General features: G+C 41.1%; 1 protein-coding gene across 1 annotated transcript in view; it reads right to left on the reverse strand.

Moving 5' to 3' along the window:
* NTRK2 (neurotrophic receptor tyrosine kinase 2) overlaps window positions 1–25,341 on the reverse strand; it is a 272,799-nt gene that overhangs the window by 44,626 nt on the left and 202,832 nt on the right. The window contains exons 15-16 of the mRNA XM_073345037.2: window positions 17,892–18,064; window positions 11,323–11,557 (exon numbers count right to left, since the gene is read on the reverse strand). Of these exons, the coding sequence (XP_073201138.1) occupies window positions 11,323–11,557; window positions 17,892–18,064 (408 nt within the window). The remainder of the gene's footprint in view (window positions 1–11,322; window positions 11,558–17,891; window positions 18,065–25,341) is intronic.

The raw sequence follows: 25,341 nt of genomic DNA on the forward strand, positions 1-25,341 counted from the left end.
TCTTTGCAGTGAAGATGTACCCTCAGGGAGAATCTTAACTTGCTTTTTTTTTTTTTTTTAAAGGCATTTCTAGCCCTCATAGTTATGGCTCAAGAAAGAGAAGGGGGGCTGGGGATTCCAAAATATATTCATTTTAAAATCTCATGATTTTTAAGCCAATCCAATGATTTTGGGGGTGCCTGACTCATGACTTTTGAGTGCTTGTGGATGACAATAATGTAGGAACCCCTTGTTAAAAAAATTGGCAGCACACAGCTGTCAAGAAGAACGTTTTCTATAATGGGGCTGAAGATGGTTTGGTCCTATCCACACTATCAATTATACAATTTTAGCACTAACAGGATACATATTGCTGAAAACTCTTGTCAGCCATTGTTTAGTTTCTCACTGTAGAATTGACATGGGGCCTTAGTGTGCTCATGACACAATTCTGAAACGATGGTACAGCCATAACTCTCTGAAAGGAGATTAGTCTCAAACACATTTCTGACTTCATACAATTTGCCATCTCTCTAGCTCAGATGCAATTCATTTTCACGTGGTTCTTGGCCCGGTAATACATATGAGAACGTAGGTTTGAAAACAGTTCCAGGAGCAAAACCATATTCAAATCTGTTTTTCCTTACTACTTTCACAAACAGGTTAAAAATATCACAGTAGGTTAAAAAGGAATCCTTCTCGGTCACATCAAAAGTTAAAATACAACTTAAAAGCTAACCAGATCCCTCAGCGAAGGCAGCACTAGCAGACTTATGCCTCCATAAACATAAAGCAAAAGTTAATCTACTCGGCATGTTAAACTTTTGACCCACACAAACATACTTGGGGGAATAGTTTGATAACTGGAAAGATAATATTTATATCTCATCAGAGAGCAGCACAAAGTTGCATTATTTAATAAGGAAATATTTTAAGGTGCTTCACTTGCATGATCTCTCAGGGCTGGTACCTCTGTGTTAACATTTCAGTTGGCCTGCTCCCACTGAAGTCAATGGCAAAACTGCAATTGACTTCAGTGGTTCAGAATTGGGCTCAATGTTAGTTGAACTTAAACATAGGGGCATAGCCTGGTTGTAAATCAAATTTCATATAGGTTCCTTTGGAATATAAACTACTCATGAACCTGAAGAGAAGCAGTTTTGTGTAGGATGCCACTAAGAGACAAACAGGTAGTAATTTCTGAGGGTAAAACTGAGGACACTGAAGTAGGTAATTAGATATTCTTCTTTAGAGTGTTTCTCTGCAATATGACATTATAAGAAAGAAAGAAAGAAAGAAAGAAAGAAAGAAAGAAAGAAAGAAAGAAAGAAAGAAAGAAAGAAAGAAAGAAAGAAAGAAAGCCTCCACTCCACAGGAGCTCACTGTGACTTTTTTCTGTGGATTTGCTCTTCTCCAGTCCACGGGAGGGAAGGGAGGAGCATAAGGGTCACTGATACTTTTTCACATTTTCTTTTGGCTACTGAAAAAGAAGAAACAATCTCAGAACCCTGTTGACACCTACATCTCTTCTAAAACAGTGTATGCAGAGTATTAAAAATAAGCAAAACTGAAGGGCTGAGGTGGGCTGATCCATATTACAAGTCTTTTGGAACACTGAGACCTGGATAGCAGTGTTTTCACTGATTGACTGGCAGTCTGTTATGTAAGGACCACTAAATGTTCCAGAACAAGGGGGCAACAGTTGCTCTCCTAAAAGTTGTCACCTGGTAAAGAAAAACAGCAGGACAGGGCCTTCTTAAGGCCCCTGGGCAACTGGTCGAACAGCAAGAGTTCAAGTAAAACAAAGTATACTTGGGTAGTAGGCCCTATTTACATGCAATTTGGGTACCTGTGACTTATTCTGCCGAGTGTAGTCCCACCAGATAAGAAGCAGGGGTTTGTTACAGGGTCCCTGCTCTTCCAGTGAGTCAAAAATTGTTACAGTGAAGAGAATAAGCCTAGTTTTATACAACACACCCTCTACTTCCTCTGTTAATAGCTTTTTTATACTCATGTATTAATCTACAGAGTCAGAATTGCAGGCTTTTGCTGTGTTACTCACTGACACAGTTCCTTCACCACCTCCAGCCATCCCCTTTACATATTATATTTCAGTTTAATCATCACTGTTCCTTTTCCACACTTCTTCACTTCTGTTAGCAGAAATGTCCCCATTGTCCTTGGACCAGGAAAAAATGTTTGTTTAGGAAAACTGCTTAGCAACCGCTTTCCCTATTTCAAGAAGAGAGGCTATTTGCATAAAAAAGCCCCCCTGTTGGAGGCTAATGAAGATTCTGTTGAGAGCTGCTCAGTGACCACCTCTCAAAAGAAACCTCCCTTTCCTCCTGATCTCTCTGGATGGCCTTTCTTTGCAGTGTCCACTTCACTTGGAAGGCAATGCCAATTTCCCACAAGGTGCATCAGTGTTCTGCAGTAGTGATGAGCTAATTCCAGTTCCTGACTGTGGTGGAAAGGCTCAGAGAGGTTTGATCCCTCAGGAACGGATTTTATTACCACGCTGTTCCCAGATTTTTTTTCATGCTGTACAACACACAAAGTGAACAACTCTGACTGTTAACCCCCTAAATTCTGTCATTTTCCAGATTGCTAACCCAAATGAATGCTTATGGGAGTAAGTACATACATTCCTGTACAGTGTCTTTCTTTTGATATCGGTATTTATACCATGCCCATCCCCACAAAATTACAAAATGCTATAAGTGGTGTGCATGTAGATCTAAGTTTTCTCTGTCTGTACTCTGTCCAGGAACAGGTACCATAGGAGTCACACCTCATAGCAATCTATGTCCACATCTTTACAATGAGAAGTAAATATTGATTGAAAATTTGCTTTGAAAGACCCTGGGTGAAATCCTGGCCCTACTGAAATCAGTGCAAAACTTCCATTGTCTTCAATAAGCAGAATATGAAAACAACTCCCTCTCCTATAAACTAATGTGCAGCAAGTTTTGGTTTGTGGTGAGAAGATTTCTGATCCAAGGCATAGTCCTGTCAGATGCTGAGGGCTTAAATAGGAGTGAAGGCCTTCCAGCACCCCCAAGGAGGTGCTGAGGACCTCCCAGGATCCGGCTCCTATTTACTGGCAGCAGGCAGACTTTCTGATCAGGATTTTCCAAGCCTCTCCAGCTCTAGGGTTCACAGAACTAATTTCAGGTTGTGAATCATTGCTTTGCTCCAATTTAGACCTATGTGTGTGCTTTTGTTTTTTTAAGGCTGATTTAATTTTGTAAATGCGTTTTTTAAAAAGATACTCTAAGTAAATGGACATCTGTGCTAAGAATCCCCCAAAAGATAAGTTGACACAGGTGGATGTCCTACACACAGTATACATACTGGGTCTGATTCTTCTCTTATTTGTGTCAATTGGCTGTAGTTTCATTGAATGCTGTGGTATTACACTGGTGCAAAACAGAACTGATCAAAACCGGAATCTATGTCCCTTGGGAAATTCTGATTTTGACATTTGTTTTCAAACAAAATTGGAACAAAAAGTAGAAATATCAAACCTTATAGTGGAAGAAAAAAGTTCCAAAATTTTTCAATTTGGGAATGTCACAATGTTTTGACATATTTGATCAAAACAAAATTCTTTTACATTTCCAAACATTATATAAACATTTTGCTTGGGTTGAGCTAACATTAGTCTCTGTACTTGCCCGCAGTGCCTCACTGGAATTGTAGTTTGGGTTTATCATGCCTCCCCCCTTTCCTGGCTACCCTATATCTCCCAAGACTGCTGTCTCTGCACAGCTGAGTCACTGTGGTGCCTCATGGACAACCATCTCTAGTGTAAACCTAGTGTACAGGGAGATTTTCAAAGACACAGAGGGCAGTTAGGCACCCAACTCCAATGGAAAATCAAATACCTGGAAGCAGAATCAGGCCCACTGTATTTGCCACAATTACTTTAGAATTTTATGTTTATTACTCAGCCCTATATTTCACCCTATTTTTCTCTCTGCCATCCCTCAACTTTTTTTTTAAGAGTCCTTAAGCAAAATATAAGCCCGTAAAGTTAGAGTTTGATTCAAATTTTCAAGTTCATAATGAGCTAGTGGTCTAAGAATTAAGCAAAACAAATTTGTTCATCATGATTTTTAAAAAACTTTCATTTGATGATATATTTTTTCTAAACCAGGGGCCAAATGCATCCCTGAAGTGAAGTGAAGACAATGGAATTGTCCAGTGAAGACAATGGAATTACACCAAGGATGGATTTTGCTCTACCTGCCTAAACTGTGCCCACAAAATGCATGTTTGTCTGTGCACAAAAACCACTTTGTGCACACAAATGAATAACTGTGCAGGCAGGTAGCACTCAGACACAACACTCCCTATTACATTTGCAGTGGGTCATTTTATGTGCATTTTGCATGTGCCATTTTATGACTGGTTTTGAAAATGTGATGTGTCTTCTAAAATACTGCATATATATCATAATTACTCATTCAAAATCAGTTGTGTATCGTATCAGCCTCACAGATGTCTGTCTATGGTTTCTCTTCCTTTTTAAATCAAAGGAATTGTGTGATAGAGTTCTTAAGCTCCTGAAATGACAAGTCACCAACATCATGGAATCCAAAACCCAGATCTCTCAAAATACAATAGGTCAAACTCAGATGATCAACACAAGCCCAGACAGAGATGAGTTTATTATTGTGTTCTCTTACTTTAGCATCCATAATATCTCCGTACATGGAGGATATATGTACTGTAATGGCCTGCCATTGTTAGATATAGCACATTGAAGGCTCTGGGCATGTGACACTCCTTCCTCTAGCCAGCTGTGTTCAGTCAGGATTACGAGGCAAAAAGAGAGAAGCTCTCTGCAAAACAGTCTTGGGCTCTCCTCCTAGGATATACTGTGTATGGTCTGTGTCAATGGAGAACAGATGGAAACAGAAATAAAAACTAAGTCTATGAACCTGTTCAACCTATGCAAAGCTGACATGTAAACCAGTATTTGAGAAATTACCACATCTGTGAATGAACAGAGATCCAAAACCAGATTCAGCCCTGGCACAAGTCAGTGCAGCTCCATGAATGGCAAGGGATCTGTGCCCAAGTGTGCCAGCTCTAAACCTGGCCACCAGGATATGACTCTACTCTGTTGTATATAAACTCCTAATAACAGTCATAGTGGTGACCTCCTGAAAGCTCACATTAATCATCTAAAATCTTCTAGGGCAAATTCTGGTCTTGGTTATACAAGTGTAAAACCAAAGTAACTATATTGACTTTAAGGGAGATACTCCAGATTTACACTAATTTAGCTGGCCCATTATTTACAGTATATAGGATTATCATCAGTTATGTGAAACCATCTGCACACTGGTGTGCATACTCCAGGGCTATCGGAGCCCTCTGTCACACTCTAGCTCTTTGCGCAATGCAATGTGTACGTTGGTCTATGACAGAGGAGCAAAGCTGAAAAGACCTTATAGGGAAGGAGATAATTTCATTTGAGCATTAGATGCTGAAATAGCAGCTAATAAAAAGCCTTCAAACTGTGACAATTCAATACACACACCTACGAAGATGCCTTGGCAAGCTGCTTGACTCACAGCTCTTTCTTGCTTTTCCTCTGTGCAGCCTCCGCCAAACTCACCCCCATGGGTAAACAGCTGTGTACTGACAGTAGGGAGGTGTCTGCCACTACTGCCATTTTCAAACAGAGAGACACTTGTCCCTGGCTGTAAACATTTGTGCTCTGTAATTGGCTAGTTACAGCTCAAATAGATATAAACCCCAACTTTGTCTTTTTTTTTAGCATCTTGCTGTCATACATTAATTCTCTTTACAAACATGCACTTTGTCCTGGAAATAGGCTTAGTGAGATCACCCTTGGGTGATTATTTTACTAGCATTATCTTTTACAAATAGTTTGCATGTTGAGTCACCAGAAAGCATATAATGGGCAGTTGCCAGGAACTGAACGCTGTACAATACTAGGATCAGGCTCATATTCTAAGGAATAACTATACATAACTGGGCCAGATTCTGGTCTCCGTTTCACCAGTTTAAAACCAGCTTAACTCCACTGACTTCAAGGGTGTTGTGCTGGATTTAGACCTATATATCTGAGATCAGAATCTGGCCCATTCTTATAGTATTTGCTAAGAATTACAGGACTTTCAAGATTAAGATGACTTGCAAAGGATTTTTTGAATGGGATTTTATTTTTTGTTGTTTTTTTCTATGATGTAGAGAGTTGTTGGGTTTTTAAAATCTGTTTGATTTTTACCACAGAAATATCAGGAATGTCAAGTCTGGTCATCTTTATCATTGTGGGAGAACTTTCTTGAGGTCTCAGAAGGGTACTGAGTTCTTGCACATTAACTGAAGGGGTAGGCAGTATTTAATCTTTAACAAAGGTGTCCTTTGTCCAATGTGTTCATTTACCATAGGAGTTAAACAGGAGTTAACACAAAACAAATAGATAAAGCAAAACCCCAAATAATTCTATAGTTTTATTTAAAAATCGCTCCCATTTCCACTTGCTCAGCTTTCTGAGTCGTGATATCGTTTCACTAGTTCTCCAGTCACAACTAGGCTAGACAAGACCTGAATGTCAAATGAAAAATATCAAACAAGGGGAAAAAACCAGATTTTTTTTTTCCAAAAAAGTCTTCCTGGCCCTCTTTAAACATCAAAAGAAACAAAAATGGCCCAAGCCCTGTTTTTTGGCCTTTGCAGATCACTTTTAAGTGACTCACTCAAAGTCAAGCCAGAGAAACCATGTCACCTGACAGATTTATTATTATTAAATATTATTGTTGTTGTTCTTGTTGTATTAAACACTAGATTATACTGTTAGCATGGAGCCTTTGAAGCTCCTCAGTGCTCAAGGGAGGGAGGAATTTGTGACATCCCTTTTCGAGTTTGTCTACACAGCAAAGAAAAACCTGTGGCCAGATCGGGCTTTCTGGGGTTCAGGCTGAGAGGCTGTTTTATTGCTCTGTAGATTTCCGGGCTTGGGCCAGAGCCCAGGCTATAGGACCTGCGGGGATGGGAGGGTCCTGGAGCTCAGGCTCCAGCTTGAGACTGGAAGTCTACACAGCAATGAAACAGCCCTGTGTCTTGAAACCCTGAGTTGGCTGGCACAGGCCAGCCGCGGGTTGTTCTTTGCTGTGTAGACATACCCTTAGAGTGTTGTATATACTCCACTACATGGCCAGCCAGATTAGCTGCTATGGCTTTGAATAATTTCTGATCCTTCCCACCCTTTTTTGGGCAGGTGCTCCTGAGAAAGCATGAACAATTCAGTAACAGCTCCTGTGCTCTTTTGAACATGGGTCTGCAGTTCTGACTTGCTCTTTAGTGGGCGTGCAGGTGGGGAAGAGAAGTTCTTACTTCATTCCCTATGCCTTGTATGGTTGCATAAGGGCTAATCACAATCTAGCCTTTAATATTTTATTGATAGATGCCCAAATGAGGAACAAGGCCTGTCTGTGTACTGTGCTGTACAAGTACATATAAAGACAGAGGGTGAAATTCTGATCTCAGCGAAGTCAATGACATAATGCCTATGCTCAATGGATCTCAATGCAGTAAGGATTTCACCAGAGTCACTGTATCAATCCTGCAAATCTCTGATTAGGTTGGAATGGCATTATATTTAAAACAAATCCATGTTAGCTTATTCCTGAAACTGTGAGAAGCTGACCTTCCTTGCTTATTTTCTTGTTTATAATAAATAAAACAAAAAAGTATATTAAATGTAAGTACAGAGCAGGTACCTGCAAACTTGAAGTGGATGCATAAAATAGTTTGAAATAGTATCTCTGAGTACAGGAATGAATACGCAGAAAAGTGATTGTAACCATGATCCAATGTCACTACAGCATGTCACAGAGTAGTGCGGATGAGTCAAATGGATGTCAGAAAGAAAAACAGGAAACCCCAAGTCTTAAGGGATGAGAGCGTGAGCAACAAAAAATAGACATCAGCAAAATAAATAAAAGCCCCCAACCATTGTGAAATACAGACTCTTTCAAATCAATGCAAGGACATGCTGCCATAAATGGAATGTAATTCTGCAGAGTGTCAGCAGAGCTCTTTAAAGCAGGTGACAAACTAATTGCTTGTTAGTCGTCCTATTTTGACTTGGGTGGGTGACGGCACTAGGGAGGAAAAGCCATTGCAATTTCATTGTGTCCTCAGGCTCATTTGGTCTGGCTTTAGAAAACTATTGCAGTTTCATTACACGTTAGCGTTTGTACTAGCGAATTAAATTATCTTGCTCCCCCCCACTCCACCAAGATTCCTGACAGACCCCGATTAATAAATAAATAAATAAAGGCCTGTGCAGCCAATGTCACACTGCACACACACTAGCCAGTAGCTAACCGTTATTTCTCTCCACAGTCATCTCTGCAGTATCTCTGTATGACTGCACTGACACAGTGCAGAAGGCCATTAGCAATCTGACAGTGTGCAAGGGCTAAGGACCATCGTCATTTAACTAAACAAACATAAAACAATCCTCTCTGATCAAACCTAGAATCTCAGTTGACTGACCAATTGTCTCAGAGTAATACCCACTTGTGTGGATTTTGGCAAGCGCCAAATCATTCCTTGCTGTGCATTTTGGAGCAGTATAAATCCCTCCAGTTCGCTGTCGATATAACTGTCAAGCGCAGGGGAAGAATCATCTCCCTACTTCTAATTAAACTTTAACTGTTAAAAAGACTTACCTGACTATAAACAGAGGTCAGAGGCACCCCAACGTCACCTACGGCAGCGTCACTATCCATCCCCGCCACTGCCATAATTCTTTGGGCAGCCCTCTGGCAAATCACTACTGACCTGATCCTTTCAAGACCCCATTATGACTAGCCCCCCCATGTCTCTGGGCAGGGCTGGCCAGAATCTTATTGGGGAACGTAGTCCCTGATCCTTACTAGCAGTGCCAGACGTGCTACCACAGTCTGAAAGGTGAGGTGAGAGGCAGGCCATGACCCTGTTCCTCTTCTGCATTTGCCCACAGACTGCTGGGTGTGGAGCAGTGGAGCTTCTTCTCAGTGTGCAGAAGGAATGACTGCCCAAGCTCAAGGGCAACATCTGTGTGTCCCACCCTAAGCTGATGTAAATTGGCATAGCTCATCGACATCAACAGGGCCATGCTGCTTTATACCAGCTGAGGATCCGGCCCATAGGCAGAATCTCTCCCTACCCTATCCCCCATTCGTTCTGCTGCCATCAACATTTTGTCTGCCCTTTCAGTCACTCATCCCTCTCCACAGACTTACTTTCCCTCCTCATTCATTCCATACCCACATTTATTATTGCACAACTCACTCTTTTACTTTCACTTTTCCTCCTGACTCATCCAGAATTCCTCCTGTTAACTCCAATTGCTATGTGGCCTGTGCTCTCTGCAGGCCTGGGGCCATCCAGGGTGGGATCTTGCCCTTTGTGTAAACTCCCATTTACTTCAGTGGGAGTTTTGCCTGAGTACAGATATGGCAAGAATATGCACTGTGGGTCAAATTCAGACGTAGTGTAAGTGTGCAAAACTCTATCAAAGTCAATAAAGTTCCACCTACTTGTGCCAAGTCTGGATTTGCCCCATTTGAGGTTGATGGCATTAGATCCATGTTTCCAACCCTTTCCCATCTGCCCTTCTGCAGCTTGGAATCATCAATTTTTGTTCAAGAGCAAGTGTAAAACAAAGGTGCTTATAATGAAAAATGGCATTGAAAATATAGTACACCTTCTAGTTAAGATTGTCGACATGCTTTACAAACATACCTTATCAAGATTCACAATGGTTCTGTAAGGTAAATAAGTTCACTTATACCAATTTTACAGATGGGGTGATCCGAAGCACAGAGTGGTGATTTGCCTGAGTCACAGTAAGTAGTGTTGATATTTTAGATGTAAATAAGAACCTCCACAAATCCTGATTCTCAATCCCCTGCTGTAATCCTCTCTGATATAAAAAAAAATACAGTAGAACCCTGTTTATCCAACTTTCCATTATCCGGCTCTCCATAGTAACTGAACATCCAGTGCATACATGTCCAGAAGCAGGCGATCTTTCCTCTGGCCGCTAGACAGCACTACAGCCTCGCACTTTCCCATTTTCCGGATTATCTGAATTTTTGATCATCTGATCTGGCCCTGGTCCCAATTGGATCTGATAAACAGGGCTCTGCTGTATAGCCAACAACCACTACAGTACATGTTTTTTCAAGTTTTGAAATGATGTCATACTTATATTACAATGTTCAAATAGCTTGAAATAGCAGATTCCCAAAGACAAAATGTGACAGGAATCTGGTTCATATGTTTACTAAACGCTAGTTTTCACGCACTGAAAAAAGGAAGAAATAAACAACAAAAACAAAAAGATTTGTGGTTCTCAGCTGTTAATTAAAACAACTCAGTAAATATAAATACTACACAGTATTTCCTGTGTGTAGCCTGCCCTGCCCCGCCCCACTCATATGTAAAAACAGTCTCTTCTCAGGCCTCTCACAAACAACTGTGCAGAATCAGCTCTGTCCTCTTATGGAATCAGCAGCTAAATTAAGGTGGAGATGACAGAGATATTTATCACATAACACCAATACTGATCATTAAAGTATACAGTACATTTTATCCATAAGGCTTTCAAAGTCCTTTGCAAATTTGAAAAATTAAACTCTTGAGATAAATTCTGACTCCCGTGTATGTCAATGAAAATCATCTTGGACAGCGTATGGACATATATACCAGGATTGCTTTGCCCGCCACTGAAGTGCAACCATCATCAGAGTGAAACAAAGCAAACACAATCAGTTTAAGACAGGAAATACTTATCGTCAGCTATGAGGCATTTCTTTTTGGATGCTGAGCATATCACCAGTAAAGGGTTCTGCCTTAGTCTTTGTCTCTTTCTGACTGAAATAATTTTCATAGGTACAGTGCTGTTGCCTACAGGTTATATCCATTCAAGCAATCCACCAGTCTTAGACATTTGTAAGAACACATTTTTATAATACCTAAGTGTTGGGCCAAATTTGACCAACTATCATCCCTTTAAAGATACCCTTTCTTTTTTGCAGACTAGTAAACTTGCCAAATTTCTGACCTCTGAAGGATTTTTTAAACCTTTTTAATTAGAAAACTAAAGCAGGCATACATAAACAAAAGGACTCTCCATCAACTCTTGCCAGGAGCTTCCAAATTTAAAAACTCAGATTCACCGTCCATATCCAATTCTTTAAGGGTCCAGGATGTGCGAATAATCCAGTTTAAAAGTGGCATCAGTATGAGCAATGTGATAAGATGACTGAACAAGACCTCAGTTACTCCTGAAAGTGACAGTTCACTTACCCTATAGTAATCAGTACTGTACACGTCTCTGGACATTCCAAAATCTCCAATCTTCACCAGCAAGTTCTCACCAACCAGGCAATTCCGGGTGGCAAGATCACGATGCACAAAGTGTTGTGATGCCAAGTAAACCATGCCGGATGCAATCTGCTGGGCAATATGCAACATCTGGGACTGGGTCAGCTCAGCTAGAAGGTTGCCTTCTGCCATCAGTACTGCATCTGGTCCATGTGCCCTGCATTGAGCACACAAAAATACGGGCTCATGAAATAAGAGGTCACTTATAAACTTGAGTGACTGTGGAGTTGGCATTAGGGAATCTGAAAATGTAATAGTGGCTTATTTAAAGGTGATGGGCTAAAGTCAAGTGTGGTAGGAATGAATTTGTCTCAGTGTTTTTTTCCTTCCCTGTTTTTTCTTTCTTTCAGGGTGAGGAGGAGAGGTGGTTGAATATATTGCTCATGAAAGTAAGGAAATGGGACTAATAACATTACATCCCATCCTAATCTGCTATGCCCCTGCTGTTCCAGCACAGGGGCCTTTCCTGGGCAAAGGCTGCCAGTTATTCTAAATGTATGGCAGCAGGAGAACATCAAAGACAGGATTTATACTTAGGTCTCTAGAGGTGAAAGGCCACTGCAGTAACATCATTTTGCTTCCCTCTTTCTAAAGCCTAATATCCCCTTCCACAGGGAGATGGGACATGACGCACGTGTTTTTATTATAATAATTATTATTATCATTTAATTTAAGGTGAGAGAGCTAACTTTACCCTGGGGAACACAAAAAAGAAATAAGAGGAATGATTTCAGATTTTCACCCTTAATTTACCATCCACATGAAGTAGTTCCACCAATCCCAGGTGCCTTTTGTTGACTTTCCCATGGGTGGTGAATCCCACCTGATGCACAGGGGACAGTTCACAAAACTCATTCCACTTGGCACAGCCATGCCAGATCAGAAAGCTGGGTTTCTTTCACTGGTTCTAGGTTAGCTTTGAAGTACAGCAAATCCTTAGCACAAACTGATCAGCCCATTCACATGAGAAATTACAAAGCTCTTTGGGGCAGGGATCATGCCCTTGATAGCTCGTTGTGGCACAACCAAATATACATATATATATAATTTCTCTGTTGTAATTACTGACACTGTTTTAGGGCAAGCTTTACTCGCCATTCCCTAACAGTGAATTAAGGCAAGACTAAAGAGGTCAGTGGGCCCTGATCATTCCCCACCCTGATGTGTTTCAACATTCTGAATACCCTTCCTCCAATCTGCCCCATTATTTTATTCCACAGCAGCACCTTCCCTCCACATATGTAGGTTTGACCTTCCAAATGGGCCAACTTCTCCCCTCACTCCTCTTTTTTTTTAAACAACCCTCCCCTACTCAGTGATTTGATTTCCCATAGACCCCATTCCTCACCCCAAACAAACGCTCTGGATCAATATGGGTTATGTTTAGCCTTAATTCATCCTTGGGAGGAGGGTATAGGAGCTTGGAAAAGATTTGCAAATTAATCAAAATCCCCAAAATCAAATTATGATACTACCTACCAGAAGTATGATATAAAAATTGCTGGGAGGGAGAAAAACTTCACAGGTGAAGTGACAGATCTGGGAGCTAAATGAAGGAAGGTTTGTTACATTCCTGGGACTGCAGCTGGCACTACAGAAAAGCTAGCTGCACATGTTTTGCCATGGAGCATGGACAGCTGTGCAACTGGTGGCAGTTAAAGGAGTAAAGGCAGGATGTGAAATCCCAGGCTAAAACCCAAATGTGAATTCATAATGAAAAGTACGGTACATCCTCATCACACAGATTTTTAATAGGCCTCCTCATGAAGGAAGCTGCAGATCTTTACTAATTTAGAAAATTATTTGCCTTTCACCACATATTTCTTTTCTAATTAAACTTCTGCATTTTTTAAATGTTGAACCCATCTTGCTTATCTTCCTAGTTAATCATGAAATCCTTATCTCCAGCAATGCACAGCTGTAAGAGACAGTAGCATAGACTCCGCCTGATCTACATCATCCCTCCTATGCCACAACGGTACACACAGGGAAGCTTTTGACCTTCAGGATGCGGTCCTAGTCCTGAAACACGACATTATGCTGCAGGAAGCAGCAATACTCAGTTTGGTCGTACATTGGTTAAACTCTGGATTCAGTTTCCCCTGACGGCCTTGGGTGGCGCTGCAGGGTAAGAAATAGATGCTCTTTTACAGACTGATTACAACTAACCTTTCATCTGCAGTACAAGCTGTAACACATGTGAGAAGAATGACAAATTTAAGTTCAGATTAACCAGCTTGTCCCAACGTAATCATTTTATGTTCTAAATACGTCTTATTAATAAAACCGCCCCAATGTAGCACATATACTATCTGCTAAGCTGTATTACTTAAGATATTTCAAAACCAGAGTGCAGGAGTTATAAAACAATATCTAATCAGCAAATACATAAACAAATACATAAATATTTCAAATGATGACTAATAAGCAGCTACAATTCCAGCTTGTTTTAATGTTGAAATTTTACAAACAGGCAGACAAGACTGGCATCATTTGCAGAGTGGAGGTGGCGTCAATGTCTCAGAAGAAGAGGTTATAGACAGGGTGGGGATAGGCAATGAAGGGCCATAAAAGTGAAGCAAGTAGCTTGCATATCTCCCCCAGAGAAAAAAATCTGATTTATAGTTCATATAGCCAGTCTAACTGTGGAACCAAAGGCTCCCAGGGCACTTTATACACTGGGGAAACCCTGTCAGATTTACCAGGGCTATCCCAACAGGGAAATGTGGGCAAGCTGCTGTGGTGGAAGGAGGCAGGATGGTAACATAGCGTCTATGCAGATGGCACTGGCTCCAGTAGATCCCTGGAACTGGTAGGTTCAGAAGGCCTAATCGGACACCCTCACCCTTCTGGTGGAACAAGGTGCTGGAAACTATCAGGAAGACTTTGCAGAATTTGCTGTCCCCTATGCAAATGTTTTCACTTAAGAGCAAATTCTGTGCTTGTTTATTATTATGTGGGGCAGCATGTACTAGTGTACAGAGTACATGCACAAGGCCAACAGATTCTTGGGCTGGCCCATGAGTTATTTTTGGCAGCACCTATTAATTTATGATAGCAGCTCTACATAGTAAAGAGTTGATTTCAATCTTTGATACCCAGATGCACATCACTGCATATCCTTACAAATCTGCACACTGTGAGGCAAATCAAGAACGAGCAATATTACTCTACCATACTAGATCATTAGTATTATCTAATGCTTCCTTTGTGACAACACACAGGATTCAGCAATTGGCCCCTAATGGAACAATCCTTATTCATAACTGTACTGTTATAGATAAAGGGTAAAATTTGCAAAAGCACTGAAATGAGTTATGGGTCAGATTTGCAAAGGTATTTAGGTGCCTAAAGATGCAGACAGGCACCAAGTGGGATTTCAAAAGCACCTCTGTGCACCATTAGGAGCTCATCTGCATCTTCATACACACCTAAATACCTTTGAAAGCTTGTCCTTGTGGGCCTAAGTCGCATTACACTTAATGGACTAAATCACTTTTGAAAAGGGAACATAGGATCCTAAGTCACTTAGAGAGAGACCTGGGTGTTTTGATTGATCACAGGGTGACTATGAGTCACCAATGTGATCCAAACATGCATCCGGCAAGGCATTTCCAGTAGAGATACAGAGGTATTAATGCCATGGTGCAAGGCATTGGTAAGACCTCCTCTGGAATACTGCGTACAATTCTGGTCACCCATTTTCAAGAACGATTCAGTTAAACTGTAACAGGTGCAGGGAAGAGCTATTAGGATGATCAGGAAAATGGAGGGCCCATCTTATGAGAGGAGACAGGAAGAGCTTGGCTTGTTTAGTCTAGCAAAACAAAGGCTGAGAAGGGATATGATTACTCTCTATAAATACATCGGTGGTGGGAGGTAAACACCAGGAAGCGTGAAGAGCTATTTAACTTAAAGGTCAATGTTGGCACAAGAACAAATGGGTATAAATTGGGCATGAACAAATTCAGGCTGGAAATTAGAAGAAAGTTTCTAACCATCAGAGGAGTGAAATTCTGGAACAGCCTCCCAATAGGAGTTGTGAGGGCAAACAACTTAATTACTTTTAATAGAGAGGTGGACAAATTTATGAGTGGAATTGTATGATTGGGTTGCTTGTGATGGCGGGTAGCAGGGCTCAACAGTCCCAGGGCTCCCTTCTGGTTTATGCCTTACATTTCTAAAAGCTCATTCTTCCTGGCTTAAACTGGTCACCTGACAGGGTCAGGAAGGGATTTCATTCACACACACACCCCCAATGTATTCTGGAATATTTTGGGGGGGTTATCTCCTTTCTCTGCAGCATCAGAGATGGCCACAGCTGGAGATGGGACACTGGATCGGGAGGGCCAGTCCTCTGAGTCAGCACAGAGCATTTTCTCATCAGGTGTTTGGTTGCCTGGTTTTTGCACCCATACTCAGCGTGTAACTGATTGCTATATGTGGTGTTGGGAAGGAATTTTCTCCGAGGTCAGACTGGAAGTGATCTTGAAGGTTTTCACCTTCCTCTGCAGCATGGAGTGTGGGTCACTTGCCGGTATTAGCTGGGTATATTAATCAATTCCCTTTCATTGCAGAGGCCTTGGGCATTGTTGCACCTCAGTCACACCTATTTTCTGCCTGGGGCACATAATAGTTTAGTCTCCTGGTGGCCCCTTTATGGCCTTAAACTCTATAACTCTATACATTTGAAACACAAAATATTCTTTCTTGTGTCCCCACCCTTGCCCTCTCCTCCAGCCCCATACTGTGTAGTTAAGAATCAAGGGCAACAAAGAGCAACAGAATGACCTTTTCCAATTTTGAAAAACTTAATCAAGCTTAGGGTGACCTTGCTGGTTAGGATGAGATTCTTGTTTCTTAAAGGGACATTCATAGCTCATCGTGAAATATAGTCGCTGTTTATAAACTGGTGGATATGCAGAGAGTAGCAGCAGAATACAAAGTATGGTACTAAAATCATGTAAATGTTAAAAATGATTATTATACTCTTCAAAATAAAAGAAATAGTTTGTTTACTGTAACTGAGTTTCACATTCTCAGTTCTACCATCCTCTCCTCGGACCCAACTTAAACCGGTGTAAAGGCACTGAAGCCTTTAGGTCTATATTTGAGTCATAACATCTATCCAGGAACACAAACATAAATAATAAATTCCAGAGATAGGCTGAATGTATGGATCTAGTTCTAGATTAGGTTTGCACTGGGTTTGAGGTTTGCATTTGAGTTTAAATCAGGGATAATCTTTAAGGTCTGATTTCTGATTCAACAGCACCAAATTCTTGTGAGCTGTTCTCACGAGATTTCAGGCCCAAGAGGTAGAAATTTCATGAAAAAACGCTGTTGCAAATGTCTATTATCTTGTAAGATTTCGCCTACATCCAGTGTGGAACTCTCTAATCAAGAAACAAACCCAAACCCAATTCCTGGATCTAATCTGAAACAGAGCCATAAAATAGCTGTGGATTTTGGGAATAAACTTTCCTCTCTCTTGAAATTCTTGTAATTTTTTTCCATCTCAGATGTGGATCTGAGATTTCAGTTTTGGCTCATCTTTTATAAATTAAGAAATTACATGATGTGATTCTCTACCCTACACTATAAGTCACAAGTACAGTAAAGAGTGATTTTTTTGAAATGTACTACTGACTGTCTTTTGTTCCTTAGATCTTTTATGCTCCAATACAAGAGATTTATTTTTGGAGTTTAATGTTTTCTTTCTGTTGTTACTGCATTTTCCTTTCCCCTTTGCTTGCCCCACCTAAAGTATTCTTTTGCAGAAGAAAAGCTTGATCAAATGCCTTTCTGCAGCAAAAGAAGCGGTGAGAAATGCTGTAAAAAATACTGCAAGTTTACAATAGAGATTGAAAAGGGTATGGGCTGCAAAATGCAGATCTGGATCCAAACTCCCCCAAAGTTCAGGGGTGTTTCCATCCAGGGTCTTCATTTGGGCCCAGCACTAGAGAGAAATAAGAAACACAAGATAAGTTGGATTTTGCCAAACTTCATTAGGCAAGCTTTGGATTTGCAAAACCAAAGATGATTTGGAATCAGATACCATTTTAGCCAAGACCTCAAAGTTTTATAAACAAGCACCATCTGCAGAATTAGTCGTGGAAAACTATGGCCAAGGGAACTGGAATACAATCCATGTGGTAAAATGTAAAAAATGTAAAGAAATGATTTAAAGATACTTCTAAATAGGTAAAACACTTGATGAGGCAAGACATAAAATCACAAAATGTGAATTAACTGGGTGTTTATCAGGTTTTCATTCTTACGGTATGTCTACATTGCAAAGAAAACACGGCACTGAGAGCCTCTGTCAACTGACGTGAGCTCATGGGGCTTGGGCTGCAGGGCTAAAAATAGCAGTGCAGAGGTTCTCACTTGGGCTGGAGCCCTGGCTCTGAGACACTTTCCCTCTCCCCAGGTTTCAGAAACACTGCCCACTATCACCTATGCAGAATGAAACACCTTCATGAATTTACCTGAGGAATTTATTCAGATCTCCGTGCTTCATGTACTCAAAAACCATGATGAGTGGATCACCTTCCACACACACGCCATAAAACTTCACAATGTGCTCATGCTGTAGGTTAGTCAGCAATTCTGCCTCTCGATGGAAGTCTTTCCGAGCATTATCACTGGCATCTTTCAGTGTCTGGAGAAGAAATGGAAAGGGATACGTAAAACATAAAGAACGTGGTGGGGGTGGGGGGAGATGAGGGTGCAGTACTATGTCAGGGACAGAGAAAATACATTTTTGGTGTCACTGGTTATAAATATCAGATCTAGATCCAAGTAAATTACAGACCTGTGATTTTATAGTATTTCCTCTGCTATATTTCATCACATATTTATTATTACAGTAGAACCTCAGAGTTATGAACACCAGAGTTACGAACTTACCAGTCAATCACTCACCTAATTTGGAACTGGAAGTACATAATCAAGAAGCAGCAGAAACCAAAAAAAGAAAGCAAATATAGTACAGTACTGTGTTAAACATAAACTACTAAAAAAATAAAGGAAAAGTTTTAAAAAACATGATTTGGCAAGGTAAGGAAACTGTTTCTGTGCTTCGCAAAAAGAAAAGGAGTACTTGTGGCAAATTAAGATAGTTAAAAGCAACATTTTTCTTCTGCATGATAAAGTTTCAAAGCTATATTAAGTCAATGTGCAGTTGTAAAATTTTGAAAGAACAACCATTGTGTTTTGTTCAGAGTTCCGAACATTTCAGAGTTATGAACAACCTCCATTCCTGAGGTGTTCGTAACTCTGAGGTTCTACTGTATTAATTATTTCTATTGCAGTAACTTGTAGAAGCCCCAATCATGGACCAGGACCCCATTGCTAGGTGCTGAACAAACATAGAACAAAAACACAGTCCCTGCCTCGAAGATCTTAGCAGTAGACAAAGGGCCTGAGTTTCTTTTGCTTTACATTAGTGTAAAACCCCAATCTGGAATTGGTGCCTGTGAGTATTGTAAGTTCTTTGAAGTAAGAACTGGTCCTCCTAAAATACTTAGCATAATTGTAGGTGTTTTAATTAATTGTTTTATTGTTGTTGTTATTGCTGTTTGGCATCAAAATTGAGTTAAGCATTTTGCAGACTTATAGGTGGTCATCTCTCTGCACAACAGCTTAAAAACTAAGGCCCCAATCAAAGACTCAGTTTGAGTTCAATGCATATACTCGCATGCTTAAAGTTAAGCAGAGACCAAATGTATTTCACTTAAAAAAAAGTGAAATGCTACTATAATAAGGACCAGATGGTCGGGCGATGTGGGATGGAAAGAGAAAGACTGGACACCAGCCTGAAGGTTCTACAAAGTTGGGGGTTTTCTTCCCCATAAATCCCAGGATCTGCAGATTTTGGAGACCACTCCTCTACCTCCGCTATGACCCCACAGACATTTCTTACCTGAGAGGAGCATTTCTGAACCTCATTGTGTTTTCTGAGACAAGTGTCCCTCTCCCACAAGTATTACCAGAAGAGGGTGATGTCACAGTTTCAGGGTAACTGCACCTGTATTTCCCCCTCTGTGGTCCCTCAAAGGCACCCACTTAAAAGTTTCTGGCTTCCCTGCCGCCACTTCTCTTCAGTGGAGCCCCACATCTCACTCCCTTCTGACTAGGACTGTTAAGACTGCACAGCTCCCTGATCTACCTTGTGATAGCCCGAGCAAGCCAATCTGCCTAGAAGACCAATGCTCGCGCTTTGCTTTCTCTTGCTAGAGCTGTGCACTATGTACTGCCAGCAGTTACAAATCACCACATACCTCCTTCTCAGCAAGCACATTTGTTCTTAAGGTGAAAGCATTACTGGGAAAACATATCAAAACAATCAAAAAACCTACGTGCATATTAAAAAGTTTAGCATAGATCACCCTAACTGCAGCATAGAGCTCTAGTAGGTGCTAGTCATTCAAACCCCACAATGGGGCTTTCCCTGTGGTTACAAGTTCATACCACTCTTTAGATCAGAAACCAGAAATGAAGGCCCCGAGTCAGTTTAAGATCAGGCTATTTATACAAGAGTCCCTTCTTTGCCTGTCGGTCTCTGGAGAATCCTTTGAACCTTTCTGGAGGTGTAACAACCTGAGTGATTTGCCTTAATCATCCTCTACTGTTTTCACTAATGGAAGAGCTGTGTTAATCCTCCCTTCACAGAATGTATACAATCCCTGGCTCACAGTGATACACAAGCCATTCATTTACACTTAAGACAATATTGTCCCCCGAAGATATTGCAGATAGTTGCCCTATCTCTCACAGGTGCAATATGGCTTTTAGCTGCTGCACTACCTACCCGTTATACAACATCATTATATGGAGCTAAGTCATCTAATAGCAACATAAACTCAGGTTCCATCTGCTGACACAGAACAGTCACATTATGGGACCAAGTTATAACACATTATGAGATTGTTCAGGACTTTAGAGTAGTACAGAAACAGAGCTAAGGTCTAATCTACAGCAAATAATGGAATTACAGGGGACAACTGCGTCACAATGTGGTTTCCTGTGATGATTTTATCTGTAATGTAGTTGGGCCCTCATTCAACTAATTGTCAATATAACAGCTTTCGAAAAATAATTCATTGTAGAAACAGTTTTTAAAAACAAGCAATTATGAGGACTAATTTAAAAAATAAAATTTGGGGGTAATATGTGCTTCCTCATCACACGTTTCCTTGGGAAGATTGTAAAAATGCTGACAGCTTTGTTCTATCAAGATGGCATATTGTGTGTTTCAGAAACTATTTTTTATCTCTGAGAAGCTGCAAAATTATCCTATGATGAAACAGTTGCTATAGCAACTACACATTTTCCGTCAACCAGCAGAATGAATAATGGCTTAAAACCTGGGTCGACTTGAGAGTTTCTGCTACCATGGGGGTTGCTTGAACTTCTCCCCAACTTGCCCCTCATGTTTCCCCCTATGTAGCATGCACAATAACTTTACTGCATGAGAGAGAGCTCACACTTGTGCATGGAGATACTGGTGGTGAGCAAAAATTAATAAGCAAACAGAATTTACATACAAATGACACAGAATACTGCATTTGGCTGGTTCTCACTGTAGTGGGGAAACAGAAGAGTCTTAAAGAAATTGAGATAAAGATGAATTCATTATTAGTGACAAAGAGGCCAAATCTCTGCATGCAAAACTTCCCCTGAAGTCAACCGAGGAAGAAGGGATCTTTCCCCACAGACAGCAGAGCTGCTCCATGGCTGTTGCAAAAGCCCCACATCTGCTGCACCCTGAATTGTCACAGAGAAGAGTCTGTTCAGTCATGGATCCACTGGCCACACTTTTCCCTTCCCCTAACCCAGCCCAAGCCCTCATTCATGAAACATCTTGGAAATTGCCCTTCTGGGTCTGTGCTCCATGGTGCACGGTGCAGAACCTGTTACAATGACTTCTGGTATCCTCCCCCACCCTGCATCACTATGCAGTGGAGCTGTAATGCATGCCCACAAAAGCAGGGGGAACAGTGGTTACCCATAAGCAAGGACTGGAGGGTTTGGCTATCATTATAATTATTATTACTACTAATGTTATTAATAACAAAATTCTATAGATATGTTTCCTTCACAGTGCACTGAGCTTTCACCATGAGATTCTTATCACTGTTAATTGGGTTCACCGTCCCTCCCTATGCCATGCAACAAGTTAAGTCGTGTATTTACTACAAAGTCTGGTTTGATTTAAAAACCTCTCTGAACTGGGGAGATCTGATGAGCTGAAAATCCTCACGTTTCTTTTGTGTTGTGTTTGTGGTTCTGTGTATTGTACAGGCAGAATTTCTCTAACTGGAACAAAAATCTACAACCAAATTGCCATCTATATGATTCAATCCTGAGATCAGAAATAGCAGGAACTTGCGTCATAAAATCAGCTACTCCACTTACGCATGCCTGGCTATGCAAGTGAAGCAGCTGACTCTCTAAGGCCACATTTGCACTACGAGCGAGGGGTGTGATTCCCCAGCTCATGTACACATACTTGTGCTAGCTTGTATAAATAGCAGGATAACCACGGTAGTGGCGGCAGAAACACAGCTTAGCCATTCCAAATACAAACCCACCTGAGTCTTAATGAGAGAGCGCACAAGGACATGCACACAAACAGAGGAATCACACCACTAGCTCGCAGCCTAAAATATATGTGAGGTGCATCTGAGTTTCTGAGATCAGGATCAAGACTTAAACATCCAGCTGCTCAAAATAATATGAGGCACGTGTGCCCATTCCACCCCCATGGGTTCAGGAGGACCAGGAAGCAGCTGCAGACTTGTGCTCCACAGGAATTCCCTCCATCTGACTCTAGTGGACTCAAGTGAATCCAAGCCTATGCCCATGGATCTAGTCCCATGATAGTGGCTTAGGGAGGGTACTGCAACCCTAAGTCTGCAGTAGTGGTTTGGAGTGGCAATGTGGCATAGAGGGGCATGTGACTGTTCCTCCATCCACTCACCAAACCCGCTGGAACTGCCTTGCAGTGAATATCCCCCCCCCCATGTACAGAGGGCTCGTACAAGGCTTATGCACCATTTACATCTCACTTAAGTCTTTTGTGCATAGGATCTGGCACACAGAAAGAGTTCCTGTACACAGTGCACTGTCCAAAAAACCTAGAGGTCAAAATATATGAAACCTAACTGGCTCAAAAAATAGTATTATTTTCAACAGAAGAAGCATGGATATTTGGATGTGTATATGATTTTATCTACAGCCAGATTTTTCTGAATCTCTGAGCTCTGAAATCATTTGCTGAATCAATATCAAACTTTAAAATATTTGTCCACCCACAAGGATAGTGCTGTATTTTGAGTCAGACCCAATTCCTTCTATAAGGCACAAGAACAGCTATTTCTTAACATGCATGCACAATGCTGTTATGGTTGCCCAGCAACCAGCAGAAGGCATGTCAAAGATCCAGAGGAGCCTCCAATGAATGAAAAGAAACTGTGACAACAATTTCACACAGGTGAGAAGATGCTCACCCCTGAGCCAACTTCCTCGGTTTCTTTGCTGCCTAAATCCTCCAGAGATAGACATATTTGTCACCAAATATGCACTTCAATTATGATGGTAGAAGCTTTTTCACAGGAACATTTTTAGTTTGTTCTCAGTCCCAAGGGGGTTTTCCTAGGTTTACTGGTGTGAAATCCTTCTAAATTATCCACAACTCTGAAAGGTAGAAATACCATAATTGTACTTTGAACCTTGCCTCAAGATACATTTCCCTCAGAGCCCAATTCTGCTCCCACTTAAATCAATGGGAGTTTTACCATTGACCTCAGTGGGAGCAGGACCTTGCTCTATCATATGCACAGAAGTAAAGGGAATGTAAACTCTAATAGGAACTTGGTAATTGCCATACTGGGTGAAAACTTTGGTCCCCCTAGTCCAACATTTTCTTTGACAGCAGGCAGTTTTGGATAATTCAGATAAAGGAGTAAGAACTCCCAAATGGGCAATTAGGGAATAGCCTGCCCAAAAAAAAATTTCTTCCTAATCGATTCAGTTAGATGGTAGCTTATGCCATGGAACATGGGGCTTAGATTCTTTCCTTGGTTATCAGTCAGATGGCTAATAAGCACTACCCCAAGTATAGATTGTGATAAGGCCTTGTACCAGTCCTGGTGCTGTGAACTGACACAATTGTGTCCGTTAATCCATGGAGACACCTGTCCCTCAAAGTCTTGGGTACTCTTCATTGTGAGCTGCAGTGAGAAAGAGCAGCAAAGAAGGGAGTGGGCAGGCAGCGTTTAAACAGCACCTGAAGTGACTTCCTGTTGGGCTCCATTTGTTCAGGATTGACAAAGGGAGTAAGAGAATGGAAAGGTGCTGATTACGCCACTGCACTGCTAAGTGAGTGAAAAGAGAGGAAGTGTGGATTTATTAATCAATTGGTCAGAAAACAATCTCACCTCTTCCACAAAACAATGAATGAAAAGTGCTATATAAGAGCTATGCATTGTTGTTATTATTCACTTATCCTAAGGTTGTAATCTCTAACCCCTCACTTCCTCCCTCCCTCTGATATATCCTTTCAGGGCTACATTTTCTTTTTTTCCATCCATTTTATTAAACTACTGCAAAGACCTGCAAGCTTCCATAGACCCGTGAGCTTAACAAACTCAGAGAATGTTTGCAAGAAATTATTCATTTGACAAATCTAGCCTCCTTTCCTGCTTCCACATTGCAAGTTACTCAAATCTATTTGTTGTTTACATTTACATGAAGAAGATCTGCTGGGATGTTTTACTCTATGGACGGATCATGAATGATCAAAATTTGCACATAGTTGTTTCGTTGTGAATGGTCAAATGGGTCACATGGTATTGTTTCTGTTCCCTAACTCATGGCTCAGCTCTGCAAAAACTTACGTTCATGAATAGTCCCATTGACCTTAATGGGGCTTTTACTTTTCACATTCAAAACCTTGTGTGTTTTGGTAGAACAATGGTGGGGGTATAAGGAGAGGAACTGCCTTTTTCACAAGATGCCCCCAGCAGACTCCAAAATTTGGAGTGGAAATTAGTGAGGATTAGTTAACTATGTTTTCTACTGTACATCCACAGTTGGGATTGGGAACCATCCTCAGGAGCTCCGCCGCTTGGCAGGAGAGTGTCTGTGGAGTAGCCTAGCTACTGTACAGATGCCCCAAGATCAGTGGGGATGTCCCCTTATTTCCCTCTGGAGCACGGGGCTCTGCACAGTTCGGTCCTTTCTGTGATGGTGATAAACTCTTCCTCCCCTCTAAGGGGAGAATAATTCCAGATATCAGCGACTTCATAGTTATTGCTGTTTTTTCCTTAGTTTTCCTCCTCCCATTGGTTTTTCTTTGGAAGGGCAGAATGGAGACCTATAACCAAGAATTCCCCTTCCAGCACTGAAATGCAGTCACTTCTGGATTTCAACATAGCAGCAGCTTAAGAGCACACCACAATTCTACCCAAAAGTTTAGGCCAGGAAGTGATATTGTAAAATTTTGGCAGTTGACTAAGAACCACATGAACCTTTGTGAATAGCTCTTTGTTGACTAGCAGTTACATGTGTAACCTAGTCATGTAGCTGGTTATAGTTTAGGGTTTTTTTAGACATACGAACATGAGTCCCCATGTATTTTTAATGACACTTCTGCCATTATTTTTCACTCCTCGTATTTCAGATAGATCATAAAAGATTTTGCCCCATTGTGACACTGTCATTTCCCCCGCTTTTCTTTATGAAACTCAGCTCTCATTTTATAACCCACAGCAAGATCAAATATCATATTCTCTTGACATTCCATCAGCCTTGTGAGCCCTTGCACATATATCACGGGAGTTACACTGGGCTTACTGAACAGGCAAACAGGATCATTTACAAAAAAAACAGCATTAGTTGAAACCATGAATTAACAATGGAAATCCTAGACTC

This window comes from Lepidochelys kempii, chromosome 5 (genome assembly GCF_965140285.1).
Source record: "Lepidochelys kempii isolate rLepKem1 chromosome 5, rLepKem1.hap1, whole genome shotgun sequence".
Classification (NCBI taxonomy): Eukaryota; Metazoa; Chordata; order Testudines; family Cheloniidae; genus Lepidochelys; species Lepidochelys kempii.